A 25,172-nucleotide genomic window follows, 5' to 3' on the forward strand; every position below is an offset into this window, starting at 1 on the left:
AGTGTTTGTATATGGTATCTAACAACCATGCAAAAATTGGTCCACATCGGTCCATAATTATATATAGCCCCCATATAAACCGATCCCCCGATTTGGTTTGCGGAGCCTCTAAGAGAAGCAAATTTCATCTGATCCGGCTGAAATTTGGTACATGGTGTTAGTACATGGTCTCTAACAGCCATGCAAAAATTGGTCCACATCGGTCAATAATTATGTATAGCCCCCATATAAACCGGTACCCCGATTTGGCTTGCGCAGCCTCTAAGAGAAGCAAATTTCATCCGATCTGGGTAAAATTTGGTACATGGTGTTAGTATATGGTCTCTAATGACCATGCAAAAATTGGTCTAAATCGGCCCATAATTATATATTGCCCCCATATAAACCGATCACCAGATTTGACCTGGTGAAGACTTCTTGGAAGACCAAAATTCATCCGATTCGGTTGAAATTTGGTACGTGAGGTTAGTATATGGTATCCAACAACCATGCAGGAATTGGTTCATATCAGTCCATAATTATATATAGCCCCCTTATAAACCGATCCCCAGATTTGACCTCCGGTGCCTTTTGGAGAAGCAAAATTCATCCGATCTGATTGAAATTTGGTACGTGGTGGTAGTATATGATATTTAACAACCATGCCAAAAGTGGTCCATATCAGTCCATAATCATATATAGCCTCCATATAAACCGATCCCGAGATTTGGTTTTGGAGCCTCTTGGAAGAGCAAATTTCATCCGAGTCAGATGAAATTTGGTACATTGTGCTAGTATATGGCCGTTAACAACCATGCCTAACTAGGTCCATTTCGGTCTATAGTTATATATAGCCCTCAGATAAATCGATCCCCAATCACACAAAAATTGGTCCATATCAAGTTCATAATTGTATATAGCCCCCATATTAGCGACCCCCATATTTCAATACTGGCTCTCTACATGCCGTGCAAAACTCCAAATCGATTCTTTATTATTTGTAGACTTACCTATACATAACTTTTTTGTCTAATATATACTACTTATCGACTAACTCACAATTTAGAAAACGATGTTAAGAAGTTTTAAGATACCACAACATAAGTAATTCGATTGTAGATGACATTCTTTCGTAGAAGTTTCTACGCAATCCATTGTTTCATTTAACTTAAGATTGGAGCAACAAAAATTCTCCAATATGTGAAAAAAAGTGAGGATATAATACTAAAACTACAGTTGTATATAGAGTTGCCATATGATGCTTGCCGAAATCCTGGGCATTGCGCCGTACATTCCGGGGTTGGACAAGCAAAAACAGTAACAATTTTCAAAAATAGTTGCAATTCCTGAAATAGTTGAAATTCCGAAATATGTTTAAGCCTCTGAAACTTTCTCCCAAGATGGCTGCGACGATTTTATATCAAGTTGTCCTTTGAAATTCGGAAGCCTAAACTCATATTTACTCCAAATTACTTTCGGTTGTGGCAAATCAAAATTTAGATCGCTGCCTTCTTTCGTAGTGCCTTTCGATACTAGGAATTTGAGTATCGCCATGGACATGCGTATATTTCGCATCACATTTGGCGATTTTTATAGTGTCACTAAAGAGTCTATGGTAGTGATAGGGATAACATCGATTTTGAAATGTTGGCAGGCAATACAGACTTGAATAGAGTTGGACACTAACTAACCGTGAACTGATAATTATAATTTGTACTTTTCACAGAAAAATTAGATATGTGCGTATATTTTTTTTTTAATTTAGTGCTCAAGTGAAATCTGATGATTCGAAAGACAGTGATAGTTATTTGATTTGTTTCTGTTAGTAATGAGATTGAATGAAATGGCAAAAAATCTGACAGACAAACGTACATTTAAAAAGTATGAAAATCCAAGTCCATAAATACTTTTGAAAGCCATTTAATTTCAAATTATTTTCTTTTCTAAGAAGTGGGAAAAATTAAAACATATGCCTTGAGCAATTGAAAATCCGCGATTTTTGGCAAATTTTGCGAAAGATTCGGGACACTTCCTGGAGACTAAATTCCGGGTTGAATAAAAAAAATGTAATAGCTTGTTTTTTATCGAGTTATTTTACCGTAAAATAATGTCCACGTGGCCAAGCAACAATGCCTATTGGCGAATTTGAAAAATTTATAAGTGATGGCAACACTGTCGCATTTTCCGCCATGAAATTAAAAAAAGATTTTAATTTGGCGATACGCCGCTAACCGCGCAAAGAAAAATAATTCTTTCCTCCCAAACGAAATTTTAGACAAACAAATATTGTTTCCCATTTACTTTTCGCTATAAGGAAGTTTCTCACTTCCCGTTTTTTTTTAACAGCCAATTTTTTATATCCGAAACGAACGCTTTCTTTCGACTGAAATGCTAAAAATAGCTGATTTTCCTTTATAAGTTCAGCTGTTTTGGGCATCTCAGACGAACGAAAGCATTCGTTTCGGATATGAGAAATTGGCTGTACATTTTACCCTTCGCCAGTTTGTAGCTGTTATTGCCATCAACAGAAAATTATGGTTATAGCAATCAACGCAACAGGAAACACAAATAGTCAAGCAGTTATATTTATAAAGCATAGTTTTCGGCGCCCACGAGTAGAAGTAAAAACACTTTATTTGATAGTAAACTTCATTTAGTTGGTCACCGGCGATTAGCATGCCCGCATCGCATACAAAGGGTCGTGGGTTGCATCCTTGCTTCGACCGAACACCAAATATTCTTTTGTTACATAAATTCCAAAAATGTTCGGAAGATTCCGAAAATATATTAATTTTTTTACTATGAAACTTCAAAATGTGTCTTATTAAAGATTTAAGGTCAGAAAAGAACATTGTTTGATATAAACGAAATGGACTGTGCCTTTAAAAATTATTTTTGTTTTATTTCAAAAATAAAAATTTTGTAACAAAAAGTATTTTTGGTGATAAAAGTTTGAAATTTTCGAAGAAATTAAAAAACAAACTCAAACAAAATAAAAACTTTTTCGGTACATGTTTTTCAAACGTTTTTTATATTTGCGTGTGTGGTCTCACAATGGACAATGTACAAAGGTTGCGTGAATTCTGCAACAACTAAATTTTGTGATCGAAAAGTCATCAAATTGATCCTCCGGTTAGATGATAAATACTTATAAATGTCTATATTTAAGTTGAAATCTATTCTTAAATGATCAGAATTTATTTAAACCATAAAATATTTAAAAATAATAAAATGTCAACATGACATTTGTAGCTAATTTTCATGGATAAACAATAGACAGCTGTTTCATACACGGACGAAAAATACTGTTTTTCATATGTTTGGGTGTAAAAATTATATGTGTGGAACTCAAATTTTTGTAACACAATATTTTTAAGTGCATGCATATAATGTTCATAAACTAGCATAACATGTTTGGGACATATATGTTAATGTGTTACAACATATTATGTTTGGGACATAAAATGTTTGTAAATATAATATGCTTGGAGGCAAACATATATTAATTTAGAAATAGCCTATAAACATATATGTATGTGTTTAGAAAGAGAGACCTAGAGAGTATGCTGAAAGTAAAAGAATGGAAGTAACCAAATGGCGCCTTAAAAATATATATACACAAAGAAAATTTCATTAAATTTTTTTTTCTACCCGTGTATGCCCTAGGTTAGGTTACGTTAAGGTGAAACATAATATGTGTGAACAATACAAACAATATTTTTTTTGGACCAATCCTGAAAATATATATGCACAGAAAAAAATTTCACGAAAAATTTTTCCAATTAAAATCTTAATTGAGTTTTAAAAAATATTCAATTAAAAATGTAATGGAATCAAAACATTTTTTAATTGAAATAAAAATCAATCACGCAAATTAATAGTATCAATTAATTTTTTAATTGGATAAATTAATTTTTTAATTGGATCAATTAATTTTTTAATTGGGTGCCAATTAATTTTTTAATTGAGTGCCAATTAATTTTTTAATTGATACTATCATTTCAGTGATTGAAGACATTTCAATTAAAAAATTAATTGGATCAATGAATTCGTGATTGAATAAAAAAAATATTTTTTTGTGTGTGTTTGAAGCAAAATGGGTTTGGGGTATATGTTATAGAAGCGATTTTTTTCTCATTATTAAATAATGGTTAATAATTTGTTATTGAGATATCAACATCTTACAATATCCATATATTTTCTCACGGTGTAATGTTAATTGAAATATTCATAATTTCTACTTCGAGTGCATCCCGGTATCAAACCAATTTGTATTATGATGAGTAATTAAAATTATTACAACTACTCAAATTAAAATTTCAATTATAACACCATGTCCGACATACATTCATAGCCACGATCACACAATAAGTCAGAATTGCTCGTTGTTGAATTGCTGCACAACTGCCCCTTCAACAGAAGAGCAAATGGATATTCCGACTAACAATTGGGTGGCAATTTATATAGTAGACGCAGACATGAAACGATATTTGATAGTGGTCAAGCGTCAGATATTATGATTCTGATGGCAGTCTGTCCGTCTGCCTACGTCCACTCATTCGATTGTTTGTGTGTGTGTGTGTCTGTGATTATTCCAGAGTTATTTCGGGGTAGAGTTGATTGCATATTCAATCTTTCATCACTCAAATACGAGAAAAGCAAACAAGAAAAATGACAATAATGTCAAAGACCCATAGAAACGCCGTACGAGGAGATCATGGGGTCAATTGATTGGATTCAATTATAATATACTTAATTTGGTGCAACTTTATCGTCTTCGCCGTGCCATTTGTACGTGTTTGTCCATCATTTAAGAGAATTGAGAACACAATAAGGAGAATCATTTATATACAGTGACCCACATAAGTATTGGCACACCAAACAATTTTGTTTAACAACCATATTTTAAAAGTGATAAGAAGCTATTTTAAATTAAAAAATATTTTTATTTGGATTGTAGCTGCATTAAGAATCTAGATCAATTTTTTTAGAAAACATTTTATTCTTTCCATATTTAAACTATAAAAAATTAAAACAAGGCACATTTTTTCAGGAACAAAATATTGGTATAGGTAAATTCAATTATTTTTTGGTTAGTACTTTTTATACATTCGCTTTTGTTTGATAACATAATCAATATTTCTGGTAGGCACATTTTTTCGCAGATACCCTGGCCACTATGTGGTTTAGGGTGCTGTGCCAATACCTATGTGGGGCACTGTACGTACATGACTATATATCATTATATACAAGCATATCCATTCAATTTTAACCGGTCAACTTGAAACCAACGAAATTTTAACTTTTGTGTCTAATCTCTCCAGGTTATTGTACATGGAAAATTGTTGACGTCAACCTAGTTTTGAGCAACACACATATACTTGTCGATCCGGTGAAAAGTACACTTTTGGTATGAACTCTCCTCTCAATTGACAGTTGACATAATTCATTCTTATATAAAGGGTGTCATGTTCAAATAAAAAGGAAACTAGGATAGGTCAGTGTATATGACATCGGTTATGTTCTTCTTATTATTATGTGTGTAAGTGTGTAAATATAACCATAGCGATAGGCGGTAGGCGAACACCTGTTTAAGGGCACCTTATACGGTCGGATAAACCCTGCGACACAACACGTTGCGGCGACAAATCCGCTAGTATATGGTCATGTTCGCGTGTTGCGGAGACGTGTTGGCATAAAATCAAAACAACTTTGATTTTTTCCGGTTGGGAGGCACAAATCTTCACGTGTAAGGGGATGTTCGCCAGACATTAGCAAAAACAAATTTATTTTCATAATTAAAACAAGCATTTCTGCAATGAAATTAATGAGGGATCGCTAAACCAGCTTGGAATTTTTATTGTTTCTTCCATTTTTACTAAAAAATGGCTTTACACCTAACTTTTCGTCCATCATCATTGTTTGTGTTTATGCTTCTTCTTATTTCTTCATGTTGTTATTATAATTGTTCGTGCAGTGTGAGGGAAAAACTTGAACGAACACACAACAAATAGGCGAACCTCTGTCCTAGTGTTCATCCGACCGTGTAAGGTCCGCTTTACGTGGGAAGACCAAAATCCGCGACGGAATACCGTGACGGCTAGCGGCGTGTCGCCAAATTAAAATCTATTCTAATTCGTTGGCGGAAAATGGTATAGTGTTGCCATCGATTATCAAAGACACTCGGAAACATGACAAAAGGAAATATTTGTCAACAAGCTTATTGTATTTGTGGTGGGGGAAAAATTGTTTCGCCTATCGCTATGGTTATATTTAACAGGTTGGCTGATAAGTCCCCGGTCTGACACATAGATGGCGTCGCTAGTATTAAATGCATATTATTTTTATATAGTACCAAGACTCAAAAGTCCGCTGGCAAAGTAATGGTCTCTGTTTTTTGGGATGCACATGGAATAATTTTTATCGATTATCTTGAGAAGGGAAAAACCATCAACAGTGACTATTATATGGCGTTATTGGAGCGTTTGAAGGTCGAAATCGCGGCAAAACGGCCCCATATGAAGAAGAAAAATGTGTTGTTCCACCAAGACAACGCACCGAGCCACAAGTCATTGAGAACGATGGCAAAAATTCATGAATCGGGCTTCGAAGTGCTTCCCCACCCACCGTATATTCCAGATCTGGCCCCCAGCGACTTTTTCTTGTTCTCAGACCTCAAAAGGATGCTCGCAGGGAAAAAAATTGGCTGCAATGAAGAGGTGATCGCCGAAACTGAGGCCTATTTTGAGGCAAAACCGAAGGAGTACTACCAAAATGGTATCAAAAAATTGGAAGGTCGTTATAATCGTTGTATCGCTCTTGCAGGGAACTATGTTGAATAATAAAAACGAAATTTGACAAAAAATATGTTTTTCTTTGTTAGACCGGGCTTTATTACACTAAATTTGGCTTTATTACACTAAATGAGCGATTTCATTGTTTTAATAATGGACTCAATATTAGTAGCATACCAGCTCTGTAGGTTCAGAATCAACTATAGCTCCTAATATCAGACATTTCTGTTTTTATTAAATATTGAAAAATCGAGCTATATTGACAATCGGAAACAAGAAAAAAGAAAAGAGGAAATTTGTGCCGAGAAGCTTATTGCAAAGATGTGAAACTACACTGAAAAAAATATTGTCGTGAGGTCAAAGATTTCATGTCTTTAAAATACGAATGCAAATTTTGCTTAGCATAGAAGACGCATTTCTCTAATATAAAGCTTTTTTCTTTGTCCAAAAGTCAATAAACTTTTCAATGAAATATTATTGTCCTTATAATTAAGTGATTTCACTTAAAAATGGGTATCATAACATGAAAGAAAAAATGTTTGGGTCAAATTGACTTTAATAATTCAGAAAAATTCTTTAAATTTAATGAAATTGTTTTTAAATTTGTTGTCTTTTTGCATCTTGACCACAAAGCAAAAAATCGTTCAAATATAGGACATGTTTTTCAAAACTTTATTTTAAAGAAGTTTTTCACTTAGAACATAGCATAATTTCTATTGGAAGTTGAGTCTTAATTTGGAAAATAAAGTTGTCGTTAACTCGGTTTTAAAGGACTTTGATAGCATATGAAGAAAAAAAGCTGAGAAAGCGAAAACTTTAAATTTGCTTCCTAGAAGCAAGTACACAAAACCCAAATTTAAAAGAGAATTGTGTCTTTAAATTATCCTTACTTGTATTCTCCGCTTCTTTGGCTCGGAATCAATACCAAGTTTTTTAAAGTAAAGACAAAATCTTTGGAACCGGGCATGCTTTTTTTTCAGTGTAGTAGTAGTATCGCATATGTTGCGAAAAACCTCAGATTCCAATCTCTCTATAGTCGTTAATAAATACTACTAAATAGGGAGGACTGGAAACTTCGGAAGTGATTCGTTATTTTTTTTTAACTTTCCACGTTTTCTATTTCTAGTTTTATAACATTGACCTAATTTCGGCGCAAAATTCCCCATATCTTTTAAAGGTTAAGTAGTTTACCTCCGAAAATGAGAGCTAATGTTTCACAAACAAAGTTCAGTGACTTTCTTTGCATTTGTCCATCAGCTAATAATAGTATTTGTTGATATAACCTTATCAAAATTTCAAGTAGCTTTATACTTTCCATAAAAAAAACAGTTAAAACAATTTATATTATTCTAGAAAAACACAAACAATTGGCACACAGCAAAAAAAAAATATATATATATATATATATATCACCAATAAACAATCGATTGAAATCGAAGCAATTTCAATTAAAAAATTAATTGGACCAATTAATTTCGTGATTGAATCAGAACATTTTTTTATGTGCATATTAAGTATGTGGATACAAACAAAGCGATAGGTGGCATCGGAAGCCTGTTTGTTAGTAAAAATTTCCTCTTTTCTAGTTTCCGAATGTTTTTGATGTCAATATAGAATGATTTTTCAATATTTAATATTGGAGTTAATAAAAAACATGTAATATCTTGTTATTTGTTGAGTTATTTGAAGATAAAAGAATGTTCACGTGCCAGGCAACAACAATGCCCAGTGCTGAATTAAAAAATTGATAAGCTATGGCCAAATTAAAATCTATTTTAATTCATTGGCGAGAAATAGATTGCCAATTTTTTTTTAACTCACTACTAGGCATTGGTTTTGCCTGACCACGTGGCTAATTGCTGAGATATACATTCAAACGGACGAAATAAATGTTACCCCTTTTTAACATTTTTCAAATACATATATATTTTGTTTAAGGCTAAGTAGTTTTTTGCCTTTTTCCCCATCAGATAATATTAGTTAAAAAAAAAAAAAAAAACTATAATCATCATTCCCTTTTTCTGGGAAAGCCTAAAACCTAATCTATTAACATATCTATATCCAAATGTATATGTGCAATGTGAACTCATTAGCAAAATACACAATACAATGTATTGGTCATTAGTTAGTCATTTCGTTATATAAATTAAAGTCGAATAAAACTATTTAATATTTTTAATTACAAATAATTTTTTATTTTTAATCGAGGTACAATAATAATTAAGAATCGTTTTAGGAAGTATTTCCCCAAAGTTGTGATCAATTCATTATCGTCATAAAAACCCTATATTTTAAACAGGTAACAGGTTGGCTGATAAGTCCCCGGTCTAACAAAGAAAAACATATTATTTTTGTCAAGATTCGTTTTTATTATTCAACATAGTTCCATTCAAGAGCGATACAACGATTATAACGACCTTCCAATTTTTTGATACCATTTTGGTAGTACTCCTTCGGTTTTGCCTCAAAATAGGCCTCAGTTTCGGCGATCACCTCTTCATTGCAGCCAAATTTTTTCCCTGCGAGCATCCTTTTGAGGTCTAAGAACAAGAAAAAGTCGCTGGTGGCCAGATCTGGAGAATACGGTGGGTGGGGGAAGCAATTCAAAGCCCAATTCATGCATTTTTGCCATCGTTCTCAAAGACTTGTGGCACGGTGCGTTGTCTTGGTGAAACAACACTTTTTTCTTCTTCATATGGGGCCGTTTTGCCGCGATTTCGATCTTCAAACGCTCCAATAACGCTATATAATGGTCACTGTTGATGGGTTTTCCCTTCTCAAGATAATCGATAAAAATCATTCCATGCGCATCCCAAAAAACAGAGGCCATTACATTGCCAGCGGACTTTCGAGTCTTTCCACGCTTCGGTCGGTGTCCACTCAGCCGACTGTCGATTGGACTCAGGAGTGTAGTGATGGAGCCAGTGTTGCCAATTTGGTGCTTTTAGCACCAAATTTAGTGCTTTTTGATTTCTAAAAAGCACCAAATTGCCTTTTTGGTGCCTTTTCAAAAAAAGCACCAACTTGGTGCTTTCTGGCATTTTCATTTAGTGCTTTTGGTGCTTTTTTTATTTTGAACAGTATTAAGTTTAATTGATACAAAAATTTTGATTAGACTTTCAAGAGCCGAAGAAACTCAAATTTATTTCCAAATATAGAATTTGATTGTTATGAAGTTGGTATTGATTATTTTTTAATTAATATTGTTATTTAGGGTATTCTGTAGGAAAGTCGAGCGATGAGTGTCGAATTTTTGAATTTGGTAAAGATGTCATTAAAAACGTTTGTATTAAATTCACAAAAGCACGCAAAACTGAAATAAGCAATAGATTCCTTCCATACATAAATATTTTGATCAGTGATGTTCACTGATCAAAATGAATTGGACGAAAGCATTAAAACTGATCAAAGTGTATACTTGAATAACGGTTCATAATGGTGAGTACTAAGTTCGAGTTTTGCCGCTAAAGTGAAAACTATATCAGTAAAAAAGGCATAAAATTATGCATATTTGCTGCAAATTTTATTATAACTTGATGGGGAATAGCCAAAAGCAAATTTTCACAAAGTTTATATTCCTTAAAATGAATTATTAAAGAAGTTGTAATTGTGCAAAAATGACTATTGTAGCAGCTAAACTCGATCTTAATACCCACCTTAACTTCTTAAAATTCAATTCACAAAAGTTCTATAATACATCTTCGGAAGTTTTTTTTTTGTTTAGTAGAGCCTTTAATTTTAGTAAATTTAGTAGAGCATTTAATTTTGTGGTGGAAGGTGGTATGTTAGAATTTATAATATATTTTTGGTGCTTTTTGGCCTTGGGGAGTTGGCAACACTGGATGGAGCCATGTTTCATCCATTGTCAAATGTCGACTGAAAAACTCGGGTGTATTACGAGTTAACAGCTGCAAACACCGCTCAGAATCATCAACACGTTGTTGTTTTTGGTCAAATGTGAGCTCGCGCGGCACCCATTTTGCACAGAGCTTCCGCATCTCCAAATATTGATGAATGATATGACCAACACGTTCCTTTGATATCTTTAATGCCTCTGCTATCTCGATCAACTTCATTTTACGGTCATTCAAAATCATTTTGTGGATTTTTTGATGTTTTCCTCGGTAACCACCTCTTTCGGGCGTTCACTGCGTTCACCGTCCTCCGTGCTCATTTCACCACGCTTGAATTTTGCATACCAATCAATTATTGTTGATTTCCCTGGGACAGAGTCCGGAAACTCATTATCAAGCCAAGTTTTTGCTTCCACTGTATTTTTCCCCTTCAGACAACAGTATTTTATCAAAACCCGAAATTCCTTTTTCCACTTTTTCACAATAACAAAAGTTGCTTCACAAAAGACGCTCTATCTCACAAACTTATTGACTTACAGACGTCAAATTTTGACACCAATCATTTGAAGGTTGGTACTATATAAAAATAATAATTAATTAATACTAGCGACGCCATCTATGTGTCAGATCGGGGACTTATCAGCCAACCTGTTATACTACAGTTTAGTTAAAATTTTCTAAAATTAGCCAAAACTTTCCTTCCTGGTAGGGTCACTGTTTTTTGAGTGTAAAGGGTGATACGATCAAAATTTGGTCAAGGGAAAACGCGTGTAAATCGGTGAAATCGTTTATTTAAAAAATCAAATTAAATTTCTTTTTCAAGTTAAATTAGTATAAAATTCAGGAAAAATATTCAGTTAGGCTTTCGCTTTTCAAAATCCGAATTGCCGGGCCTCACGCTTGACACCTGCCATCAGATTTTGTACAGCCACCTTGTCCACTTTCTTCGCCGCAGAAAGCCAGTTTGCCTTGGACTGCTGCTCGTCCTTAGCAGTTTTTTGGTCTTCTTTAGGTTCCGCTTGACAATAGCCCAGTATTTCTCAATTGGGCGGAGCTCTGGCGTGTTGGGAGGGTTCTTGTCCTTGGGAACCACCTGCACGTTGTTCGCGGCGTACCGTGTTTCTTCAGGAAGGGCAGCAGACGTTTATTCAAACACTCTTTCACGTAAATTTCTTGGTTGACAGTCCCGGAAGCTATGAAAATGCTGCTTTTCAAGCCACAGGTACAGATGGCTTGCCAAACCAGTTATTTCTTTGCGAACTTTGACAGTTTTATGTGCTTGAAAATATCTGCTACCCTTCCCCTTCCTTTTGCCGTATAAAACTCGTGTCCCGGAAGCTGCTTGTAGTAAGGCTTTGACGTAGGTTTCGTCGTCCATTACAACGCAGTCAAACTTCGTTAGCATCGTCGTGTACAGCCTCCGGGATCGCACTTTGGCCGTCGTATTTTGTTTATCATCGCGATTTGGAGTCACTACCTTCTTGTAAGTCGATAGTCCGGCTCGTTTTTTGGGTCGATGCACGGTTGTAGACGATACACCCAGCTTATTTGCGGCATCTCGGAGAGAGAGGTTAGGGTTTCGCTTGAAACTACCGGAAACTCTCTTTGTCGTTTCAGCGGCTTCCGGTTTTCGATTTCTCACCGATCCAGACTTCCTGGCTGCCGACAAACGTTCCCCAAACACTTTAATTACATTTGTAACGGTTGATTTGGCAACTTTTAGCGATTTTGCCAACTTTACGTGCGAGTAGCTCGGATTTTCGCGATGCGCGAGCAAAATTTTGATACGCTGCTCTTCTTGCTTGGACGGCATTTTGACAACTGAAGAGTGAATTCCAAAATCAAAATAAGAGCAACATTCTACACACACCTTCAAAATGAGGGGTGTTCAGGTTTTTAAATGCAAAATTGAAAGAAATACGTCAAGTTTATATTGGCCAAATTTGACCGTATCACCCTTTATAAACGTCGATTTAGCTTCACGTCATTTATGTTAGTCATTTCCTTGTACAATTCCATTACAGTAAAAATTCTAAATGATTCTTACTTTGAATTGTTTTTCTTTTCTCGAACAAATTTGCAATAATTATTAGAAATCATTTTCAATTCATTGTCGCCATAAAACTACTATCTAGTAAAAATAAAAATTTAGCATGACAAAGCAATTCTACTCTGGATAAAATAATGCTACGATCATTTGTTCCACATGATGTTACCTAAAATTCATATGTCACTTGAAGAGTCTAAACAAAGCAATTAGTACATGAATAATTATTTACCAAGGGCTTAATTTAAATAAAAAAAAGATTATAAATCTTTGTAATACGGAAATAGAGAAAGTAATTTCCATGTAACTGCATTTCTTGTGACTGTGAAAACGGTTTGTAGATAGAGGAAAAGCTGAATTAATCAGCGATCTATTTATTACGTATGAGCTTGCTTGTTTACTAGTTTACTACAATCGATATAATTCTATACTGATTTCTTGTTGTTGTTGTTGTATTGTAGCGAGATATTAAATAATAAACATTAAAATTAAATACTGAATTAATTATAATACAGAGTTTTTCATTAATATTTTCACGGAATATGAGATTGTAAGCTGCTAGTCAGTAGACCATAAAATAAATCTATAATACGTTTCGTTAATATTATTGAATATTGTGAAATTTATTTCAAATACTGAAATAAACACTTTATAAACATTTAATTTTCATTCTTTTAAAAGGGGCGATATCAGTAGAGAAGAAATTACTTACTCAAGTAAGTAATTACTTACTCAAGTAAATAATACATTAAAACCATACATATTTTGTCAAAATTGTTTATGACTGCACTGAAAAAACAAACATTTACCTGATATTAAAGATTACGCAGCCTAAATTTTAGGATGTGCAATTGACAAAATATTGCGGAGAAATTTCTTTAAAATAGTGACATTCTAATTAAAATAAAGTTTATAATCTTTGCTTCAAATTTTTTTTAATTTAATTTAGGACAAAAATTTTGTAAATTTGCGTCCCTCCGTTAAAATTGCATGTTTTTGAACTAACGCAAAGTTTCCTTAAAGTAAAGAAACACATTTTTGATTTGTCCTTAAATGAACTGATACATTGAAACTTTATTTTTAAGATAAAAACGTTTCAAATATAGGCTAATACTTATTTTGAGGATTTAAAGTTTTTTTTTGGAATAAAGAAAACATTTTTTACTTTGAAGTATCCGTTATAAATTGGATTTTTAAAGTGGCATTTGTTTGTCTGTGAATAGCTTAATTAATATACGGCGAGAAGAGAATGAGAATTTTATAAATGAGATCCGTATCCTAATTTTAATTTGCTTGATCCTAGATTTAAAGCCTAAAAAAGCGCTAAAAATGTCTTTATTTTAATGAAGCCGCATCTTTGGCTCGGAATCAATACCAAAATCCTTAAGGGAAGGTCAAAATCTTTGGACCCAAGTTAACTTTTTTCTGAAAGTGTGCGTTTCAATTTTTTTTTTTACACGGACGAAAAAGGCTGTTTTTCATGTTTCGATGTAAAAACTATATTATATACGGTTGCCACCCGAGCCAAAAATTATGAACCAAATTTCTATCGAATATTTTGGAAAAATTTTATTTCTATAGAAAATTTTGTCAAAATTTTATTTTTTTTTATTTTGTCAAAATTTTATTTCTATAGAAAATTTTGTCAAAATTTTATTTCTATAGAAAATTTTGTCAAAATTGTATTTCTATAGAAAATTTTGTCAAAATTTTATTTCTATAGAAAATTATGTCAAAATTTTATTTCTATAGAAAATTATGTAAAAATTTTATTTCTATAGAAAATTTTGTCAAAATTTTATTTCTATAGAAAATTTTGCCAACATTTTATTTCCATAGACATTTTTGTCAAAATTTTATTTCTATAGAAAATTTTGTCAAAATTTTATTTCTATAGATAATTTTGTCAACATTTTATTTCTATAGAAACATTTTGTCAAAATTTCATTTCTATAGAAATTTTTTTCAAAATTTTATTTCTATAGAAAATTTTTAGAAATTTTTGTCAAAATTTTATTTCTAAAGAAAATTTTGTCAAAATTTTATTTTTATAGAAAATTTTGTCAAAATTTTATTTTTATAGAAAATTTTGTCAAAATTTTATTTCTATAGAAAATTTTGTAAAAATTTTATTTCAATAGAAATTTATGTCAAAATCTTATTTCTATAGAAAATTTTGTCAAAATTTTATTTCTATAGAAATTTTTGTCAAAGTTTTATTTCTATAGAATATTTTGTCAAAATATTATTTTTATAGAAAATTTTGTCAAAATTTTATTTCTATAGAAATTTTTGTCAAAATTTTATATCTATAGAAAATTTTGTCAAAATTTTATTTCTATACAAAATTTTGTTAAAATTTTATTTCTATAGAAAATTTTGTTAAAATTTTATTTCTATAGAAAATTTTGTCAAAATTTTATTTCTCTAGAAAATTTTGTCAAAATTTTATTTCTATAGAAAATTTTGTCAAAATTTTATTTCTATAGAAAATTTTGTCAAAATTTTATTTCTATAGAAAATTTTGTTAAAATTCTATTTCTATCGAATATTTTGTCAAAATTTTATTTCTATAGAGAATTTTGTCAAAATTTTATTTCTATAGAAAATGTTGTAAAAATTTTATTTTTATAGAAAATTTTGTCAACATTTTATTTCTATAGAAAATTTTGTCAACATTTTATTTCTATCGAATATATTGCCAAAATTTTATTTCTATAGAAAATTTTGTCAACATTTTACTGCCGTAGAAAATTTTGTCAAAATTTTATTTCTATCGAATACTTTGTCAAAATTTTATTTCTATAGAAATTTTTGTCAAAATTTTATTTATATAGAAAATTTTGTAAAAATTTTATTTCAATAGAAATTTTTGTCAAAATTTTATTTCTATAGAAAATTTTGTCAAAATTTTATTTCTATAGAAAATTTGATCAAAATTTTATTTCTATAGAAATTTTTGTCAAAATTTTATTTCTAAAGAAAATTTTGTCAAAATTTTATTTTTATAGAAAATTTTGTCAAAATTCTATTTCTATAGAATATTTTGTCAAAATTTTATTTCTATAGAAAATTTTGTCAAAATTTTATTTCCATAGAGAATTTTGTCAAAATTTTATTTCTATAGAAAATGTTGTAAAAATTTTATTTTTATAGAAAATTTTGTCAAAATTTTATTTCTATAGAAAGTTTTGTCAACATTTTATTTCTATCGAATATATTGTCAAAATTTTATTTCTATAGAAAATTTTGTCAAAATTTTATTTATATAGAAAATTTTGTAAAAATTTTATTTCAATAGAAATTTTTATCAAAATTTTATTTCTATAGAAAATTTTGTCAAAATTTTATTTCTATAGAAAATTTGATCAAAATTTTATTTCTATAGAAATTTTTGTCAAAATTTTATTTCTAAAGAAAATTTTGTCAAAATTTTATTTTTATAGAAAATTTTGTCAAAATTTTTTTCTATAGAAAATTTTGTCAAAATTTTATTTATATAGAAAATTTTGTAAAAATTTTATTTCAATAGAAATTTTTGTCAAAATTTTATTTCTATAGAAACTTTTGTCAAAATTGTATTTCTATAGAAAATTTTGTCAAAATTCTATTTCTATAGAATATTTTGTCAAAATTTTATTTCTATAGAAAATTTTGTCAAAATTTTATTTCTATAGAGAATTTTGTCAACATATTGTTTCTATAGAAAATGTTGTCAAAATTTTATTTTTACAGAAAATTTTATCAAAATTTTATTTTCGTAGAAAATTTTGTCAAAATTTTATTTCTATAGAAAATTTTGTCAAAATTTTATTTCTACAGAAAATTTTGTCAAAATTTTATTTCTATAGAAAATTTTGTCAAAGTGTTATTTCTATACAAAATTCGGTCAACATTTTATTTCTTTAGAAAATTTTTTCAAAATTTTATTTCTATAGAAAATTTGATCAAAATTTTGTTTATATAGAAAATATCAGTTAAATAGGTACCGCAAAGTCCAAATGGCAGATATGTTTTAATATCGGTGTAAACACTGGGACATTTTTGTTAACTTTGAGGACCATTCAAAAATATTATTACATATCATTTAACTATATTTCGTTTTTTTTTGTTTACAGATTTTCCTCCTTTCTGCCTTGTACTGTACTACCTCAAAACAAAATGCCACAGAAATCGAGAGATATGCGTATATGGAGTTCCTCAAGTCGTCAAGCGCTATTGGTAGGCACATTAGGCTTTATACTGGGCATATGCGGAATTCTATGTGGAATGTTCTGGGAACAAATATTCAATGGCATATTAAATAAGGTAAGAGAACATTTGATTTCAAGCTGAAATAATTCCAAAATCTTGAGATTGATTGGAAATAAACGATAATTTTATTTCTTCTTCTGTGTAGAAGTCTGGTACAAATTTGTCAAAATGTTATTTCTATAGAAAATTTTGTCAAAATTTAATTTCGATAGAAAATTTTGTGAAAACTTTTTTTAATATAGAAAATTTTTTCCAAAATTTTATTATCCTCGGGGGGTCGAAAAAATTATAATATAGTGCGGGTTCGTCAGTTGGTTTGAATCCCTAAGGCGTTGATTTTTCTTCTTGAAAGGAAAACTCGGTTACAGCGTCATGCGCTTTACAGACTATCAGTTATTCCGGACAGAATGTCGGTGTTTGTAAGGAATCTTACAGTGTGTCGAATCGATACCACTTGCCGACGATGACTAAATAATCGGTAAATGTGTTATCGATCCCATAAACATGCAGCAGTATCGATTATGTCTTCGGACTTAACTTATAATGTGCACAATAAAGGGTGATACGGTCAAAATTTGGTCAAGGGAAAACGCGTGTAAATCGGTGAAATCGTTTATTTAAAAAATCAAATTAAATTTCTTTTTCAAGTTCAATTAGTATAAAATTCAGGAAAATTATTCAGTTAGGCTTTCGCTTTTCCAAATCCGAATTGCCGGGCCTCACGCTTGACACCTGCCATCAGATTTTGTACAGCCACCTTGTTTATCTTCTTCGCCGCAGAAAGCCAGTTTGCCTTGAACTGCTGCTCGTTCTTTGGTCTTCTTTAGGTTCCGCTTGACAATAGCCCAGTATTTCTCAATTGGGCGGAGCTCTGGCGTGTTGGAAGGGTTCTTGTCCTTGGGAACCACCTGCACGTTGTTGGCGGCGTACCACTCCATCGCCTTTTTACCGTAATGGCAAGATGCCAAATCCGGCCAAAACAGTACGGAACAACCGTGTTTCTTCAGGAAAGGCAGCAGACGTTTATTCAAACACTCTTTCACGTAAATTTCTTGGATGACAGTCCCGGAAGCTATGAAAATGCTGCCACAGGTACAGATGGCTTGCCAAACCAGATATTTCTTTGAGAACTTTGACAGTTTTATGTGCTTGAAAATATCTGCTACCTTTCCCCTTCCTTTTGCCGTATAAAACTCCTGTCCCGGAAGCTGCTTGTAATCGGCTTTGACGTAGGTTTCGTAGTCCATTACCACGCAGTCAAACTTCGTCAGCATCGTCGTGTACAGCCTCCGGGATCGCGCTTTGGCCGTCGTATTTTGTTCATCGTCGCGATTTGGAGTCACTACCTTCTACAAGAAGTCGATAGTCCGGCTCGTTTTTTGGCTCGATGCACGGTTGTAGACGATACACCCAGCTTATTTGCGGCATCTCGGAGAGAGAGGGTTTCGCTTGAAACTACCGGCAACTCTCTTTGTCGTCTCAGCGGCTTCCGGTTTTCGATTTCCTCCCGATCCAAACTTCCTGGCTGTCGACAAACGTTCCCCAAACACTTTAATTACATTTGTAGCGGTTGATTTGGCAATTTTTAGCGATTTTGCCAGCTTTGCGTGCGAGTAGCTCGGATTTTCGCGATGCGCGAACAAAATTTTGATACGCTGCTCTTCTTGCTTGGACGGCATTTTGACAACTGAAGAGTGAATTCCAAAATCAAAATAGGAGCAACATTCTACACACACACCTTCAAAATGAGGGTTGTTCAGGTTTTTTAAATGCAAAATTGAAAGAAATACGTCAAGTTTATATTGACCAAATTTTGACCGTATCACCCTTTATATGGTATATGTTCGACACGAGCACTGTCGTCCGGAATAACTGATAGTCTGTGAAGCGCATCAGAGCATTAGCGGGCAGAATAGCGAAATCATTCACAATAGATGGGACAATATAACTCTTTGCGTTGTTCACTTCTATACTTTCTAGTCTTTTATAGTTTCCATGGTTTTAGTAAGTCATAAGCTCGGACTCGCTCTGTCCTTCTAAAATTATGTTTAAATTCATATCTGTTTGAGGGCAGGTTTAAATTCCAAATCTGCCAGAATATTTATCGAATAGTTTAGACCAGGTAGACACATTGGTATCGATCTACAATTTCTGCAATCATAATGTCATTATACACCACTCCTATATACTATTAATTGTCAATATCTATTTTCAGCAAATGGTCCTTCGACCTGATTCAATGGTTTATGACAAATGGAAAAATCCACCGGTAGCTTTAAATTTAGACATCTACTTATATAATTGGACAAATTCGGAAGATTTTGCAAATACCTCAACAAAACCAATACTGGAGCAATGTGGTCCATATCGCTTTATCGAAAAGCCTGACAAAGTAGATATCGATTGGAACAATAAAAATTCTTCAGTAACATATAGAAGAAAAAGTTATTTCTATTTTGATGCTGCTGGCAGCAATGGAAGTCTTGACGATGAGATTATAACACTCAATGCTGTAGCATTGGTAAGTAGGAGGTGCCGAAACTAAGGATCAATTGATAATCCAAACTATTCACATATAGTCAGCTGGGGCTAAGACAAAATATTGGGATGCCATGAATACACGGCTGGTAAATATGGGTCTGACTGTATATAATCAACAAATGACTGTTACGAAAACAGTCGATGAATTACTCTTTACCGGCTATAGTGATGATATGATTACAACAGCACGAACGATGACAAGTATGTTTGGTAAAAAGGTAGAAGTGCCATTTGATAAATTTGGATGGTTTTATACGGTAAGTAGAGATATCTTAGGTAATGGGAAAAATGCTTTATGATTTTTTTCTTAATTCCAGCGTAATGGAAGTGCCGATTTGACAGGGGTCTTTAATGTGTTTACTGGAGCCGATGATATATCTCGTTTAGGTCAAATGCATAATTGGAATTATAAATCACACAGTGGTTTCTTTGAATCGCATTGTGGCATGATTAATGGTTCCGGAGGCGAGTTTTATCCACCGAATTTAACACCAGATAGCATTGTTGGGTTATTTAGTCCTGATATGTGTCGTACCATACCATTGGATTATGCAGAGACAGTGGAAATTGAAGGTATCAAAGGTTACAAGTATACTGGAGGTCCAAGATCAGTTGATAATGGTAAGTTCTCACAAAAATTTTATCAGCATTTCAGATTTGTTTTTAGGTTTGGGGTAAGGTGCAAACACCTTTCTTTGAATTATCTTCAGTGACAATCCATGGATACGCTGCTTATTCGTTTGGAACCATTGAATAAGTCAATAAACCCTCAAAATTAATTAATATTCAATCTTTGACCTTCTAATTGCTATATAAAAACATGATAACCCGAAAATAAAATTGAAGAATAAACGTTGTCTATTTTTTTTATTAATATTGGTGAATATGATTGGAAAGCAATGAACTTCAAAGTTCCATATTTAAAAGTTCATTCTTTCATAAGAAATGCCCAACATGTCCATACATTTTGTTCTGGTTACACCTTATACGAACGTAATGAGAATGAGAATTGCCATACAAATCAGCCCTTTTGCATTTGAAAAGGTGTGCAAGTACATAATTTTATATTATTTTACCAAATTTGGTATTTTATAAAAAGAAAAATTGTCATATACGGTGTGTAGACAAAACACATGACTTCTTAGCATTAATAATAGCAACATCATATATGTTTAAAACCTCGGAGGGTCATTCCGTTTGTAACGCTTCGAAATATTGATCTCAGACGCCATAAAGTATATTCATTCTGGGTCCTGGAGAAATTCTTAGTTGATGTAGCGACGTCCGTCTGTCTGTTCAAATCACGCTAATTTTCGAACGAAAAAAAAGCTAACGGCTTTAAAATTGGCAAATAGGCCATATCGAGCCCATATCCCCTCATTTTACTTCCCAAGCTTCTTAGGTTAGGTCAGCTATAGTGGCAGTCTGATATTTCAGGCTCAATTAGACTATTCAGTCCATTGTGAGACCACAGTGGTGAACTTCTCTCTTATCACTGAGTGCTGCCCGATTCTATGTTAAGCTCAATGACCTCCTCCTTTGAGAGCCGGGAGGAGGGGACCTCCATTTTAGAGCCGAGTCCGAACGGAGAAACCACTGAAAGAAACTTTGAAACAATCCGAAATGTGACCAGCATTACTGAGAGGAGTTGATCCACCGCTGAAAAATTTTTTGGTGTTTGCTAAAAACTGGGTTTGAATCCACGAAAATTTCATCCGACCCTTTAGAATTAATGTGTGACGTCAGTATATGCTCTCTAATAATCACGCAAAATGGGTCAAATTTGACTTCGAAGCACTTTGGAGAAGTAAATTTCATCCGATTTGGTAGTCTTGGTAAAGTCAAAAAGTGATTTTATAAAATTCTTTCCAAAGGTGAGTACTAAGTTCGAGTTTAGCCGCTAAAATCGCTAAAGTGTAAACTAAATCAGTAAAAACAGGCATACAATTATACATATTTGTTGCAAATTCTATTATAACTTGATGGGGAATTGCCCAAAGAAAATTTTCACAAAGTTTGTATTCCTTAAAATGGATTATCAAAGAAAAGTAATCGTGAAAAATTACGATTTTATCGGTTAAACTCGAACTTAATACCCACCTTAAAGGTGGAATTACATACCATGCGGTCATGCGTTCGTATGTTGTATTCGAATGCGTTGACGAGTACGATTCTTCAATTGAATTACACAGCATGCGACGGAACATCATTGAATTTGCTGATTACATTCCTCGCCTCTCCGCTTTTTATTGTGTTTTTATATTTCACGCACCTTTGAAAGTATAGGACTTTATTTTTTTAACTTCAATCAATAATTCTTCGTCCATATTTTAGATTGTTTTTTATTAAGGTAGAATTACATACCATGTGTTCAATGCGTTCAATGCGTTCAATGCGTACAATGCGTCCGAAATCACAAGCTCGAATAGTCTGCCGCAAACAAAAAAAAAAATTAACCCTTCCATCAACGCACGGATTGACACATGGTGTGTAATTCAATCTTTATTGTTTCGTTTCTTGATTTGTTTACTTTTTTTAATGTTGTCAACGCACTCGACGCATTGAAAAGTTAAAAGTTCGCCAATTTTATGCGTCATATGCATATGTTACTTTTGTCGTGTAAAGGTGGGTATTAAGTTCGAATTTAGCCGCTAAAACCGTAAATTTTTCACGATTACTTTTCTTTAATAATCCATTTTAAGGAATACAAACTTTGTGAAAATTTGCTTTGGGCTATTCCCCATCAAGTTATAATGAAATCTGCAACAAATATGTATAATTTTATGCCTTTTTTACTGATTTAGTTTTCACTTTAGTGAAAAAATGACGATTTTAGCAGCTAAACTCGAACCTAATACTCACCTTAACTCAAAAAATAATAGTTCCCACATTTTAACTTTTTTTGACAAACCATTTCGTTGACTAAACTACAAGAGTAGCTTAACCAACAGAGGAAAAGAATGTTTGTCAAATTTATTGGACAGAAATAAAATTTTGACAAAATTTTCTATAGAAATAAAATTTTGACAAATTTTTTTTGGAAATATAATTTTGCAAGATTTTCTATAGAAATAAAATTTTGACAAAATTTTCTATAGAAATAAAATTTTGATTAAATTTTCTATAGAAATAAAATTTTGATAAAATTTTGACAAAATTTTCATTAGAAACGAAAGTTTAACAAAATTTTCTATAGAAATAAAATGTTGACAAAATTTTCTATAGAAATAAAATTTTGATAAAATTTTCTATAGAAATAAAATTTTGACAAAATTTTCTATAGAAATAAAATGTTGATAACATTTTCTATAGAAATAAAATTTTGATAAAATTTTCTATAGAAATAAAATTTTGATAAAATTTTCTATAGAAATCAAAGTTTAACAAAATTTTCTAATAAAATTTTGAAGAAAAAAATTTATAGAAACAAAATTTTCACAAAGTTTTCTATAGAAATATAATTTTGACAAAATTTTCTATAGAAATAAAATTTTGACAAAATTTTCTATAGAAATAAAATTGTGACAAAATTTTCTATAGAAATAAAATTTTGACAAAATTTTCTATAGAAATAAAATATTGACAAAATTTTCTATAGAAATAAAATTTTGACAAAATTTTCTATAGAAATAAAATTTTGACAACATTTTCTATAGAAATAAAATTTTGACAAAATTTTCTATAGAAATAAAATTTTGACAAAATTTTCTATAGAAATAAAATTTTGACAAAATTTTCTATAGAAATAAAATTTTGACAAAATTTTCTATAGAAATAAAATTTTGACAAAATTTTCTATAGAAATAAAATTTTGACAAAATTTTCTATAGAAATAAAATTTTGACAAAATTTTCTATAGAAATAAAATTTTGACAAAATTTTCTATAGAAATAAAATATTGACAAAATTATCTATAGAAATAACATTTTGACAAAATTTTCTATAGAAACAAAATTTTGACAAAATTTTCTATAGAAATAAAATTTTGACAAAATTTTCTATAGAAAAAAAATTTTGACAAAATTTTCTATAGAAATAAAATTTAGACAAAAATTTCTTTAGAAATAAAATGTAGACAAAATTTTCTATAGAAATAAAATTTAGACAAAATTTTCTATAGAAATAAAATTTAGACAAAATTTTCTATAGAAATAAAATTTTGACAACATTTTCTATAGAAATAAAATTTTGACATTTTCTATAGAAATAAAATTTTGACAACATTTTATATAGAAATACATTTTAGACAAAATTTTCTATAGAAATAAAGTTTTGACAAAATTTTCTATAGAAATAAAGTTTTGACAAAATTTTCTATAGAAATAAAGTTTTGACAAAATTTTCTATAGAAATAAAATTTTGACAAAATTTTCTATAGAAATAAAATTTTGACAAAATTTTCTATAGAAATAAAATTTTGACAAAATTTTCTATAGAAATAAAATTTTGACAAAATTTTCTATAGAAATAAAATATTGACAAAATTATCTATAGAAATAAAATTTTGACAAAATTTTCTATAGAAACAAAATTTTGACAAAATTTTCTATAGAAATAAAATTTTGACAAAATGTTCTATAGAAAAAAAAATTTTTGACCAAATGTTCTATAGAAATAAAATTTAGACAAAATTTTCTATAGAAATAAAATGTAGACAAAATTTTCTATAGAAATAAAATTTAGACAAAATTTTCTATAGAAATAAAATGTTGACAAAATTTTCTATAGAAATAAAATTTTGACAAAATTTTCTATAGAAATAAAATTTTGACAAAATTTTCTATAGAAATAAAATTTTGACAAAATTTTCTATAGAAATAAAATTTTGACAAAATTTTCTATAGAAACAAAATTTTGACAAAATTTTCTATAGAAATAAAATTTTGACAAAATTTTCTATAGAAATAAAATTTTGACAAAATTTACTATAGAAATAAAATTTTGAGAATTTTTCGATAGAAATAAAATTTTGACAAAATCTTCTAATGTAATAAAATTTTGACAAATTTTTCTATAGAAATAAGATTTTGACAAATTTTTCTATAGAAATAAAATTTTGATAGACTATTTTTGGCGATATGGACTATTTTTTGTGTGATTGGTAATCGGCTATATATAACTATAGACCGATATGAACCAATTTTTGCATGGCTGTTAGCGGTCATGTACAAGCGCAATGTACCAAATTTCAACAGAATCGGATGAATTTTGCTCCTCGAAGAGATTCTGGAGATCAAATCTGGGGATCGGTTTATATGGAGGCTATATATAATTATGGACCGATATGGACAAGTTTTGCATGGTTGTTAGAGACCCCATACTAACACCACGTATCAAATTTCAACCGGATCAGATGAATTTTGCTCCTCCAACAGGATCCGGAGGTCAAATCTGGGGATCGGTTTATATGGGGGCTATATATAATTATGGACCGATATGGACCAATTTTTGCATGGTTGTTAGATACCATATACTAACACCACGTACCAAATTTCAACCGGATCGGATGAAAGTTGCTTCTCTTTGAGGCTCCGCAAACCAAATCTGGGGATCAGTTTATATGGGGACTATATATAATTATGGATCGATGTGGACCAATTTTTGCATGGTTGTTAGAGGCCATATGCGTACACCACGTACCAAATTTCAACCGGATCCGATGAATTTTGCTCCTCCAAGAGGATCCGCAAGCCAAATCTAGGG

The 25,172-nt window shown here is 31.2% G+C and overlaps 1 protein-coding gene across 1 annotated transcript in view; it reads left to right on the plus strand.

Moving 5' to 3' along the window:
- The window catches only part of LOC142227099 (protein peste-like), a 44,699-nt gene that overhangs the window by 17,380 nt on the left and 2,147 nt on the right, over positions 1-25,172 (plus strand). The window contains exons 2-5 of the mRNA XM_075297438.1: positions 16,793-16,982; positions 19,144-19,449; positions 19,508-19,726; positions 19,787-20,090. Of these exons, the coding sequence (XP_075153553.1) occupies positions 16,836-16,982; positions 19,144-19,449; positions 19,508-19,726; positions 19,787-20,090 (976 nt within the window). The 5' untranslated portion in view covers positions 16,793-16,835. The remainder of the gene's footprint in view (positions 1-16,792; positions 16,983-19,143; positions 19,450-19,507; positions 19,727-19,786; positions 20,091-25,172) is intronic.

Source organism: Haematobia irritans, chromosome 2, assembly GCF_050003625.1.
Source record: "Haematobia irritans isolate KBUSLIRL chromosome 2, ASM5000362v1, whole genome shotgun sequence".
Taxonomy (NCBI): domain Eukaryota; kingdom Metazoa; phylum Arthropoda; class Insecta; order Diptera; family Muscidae; genus Haematobia; species Haematobia irritans.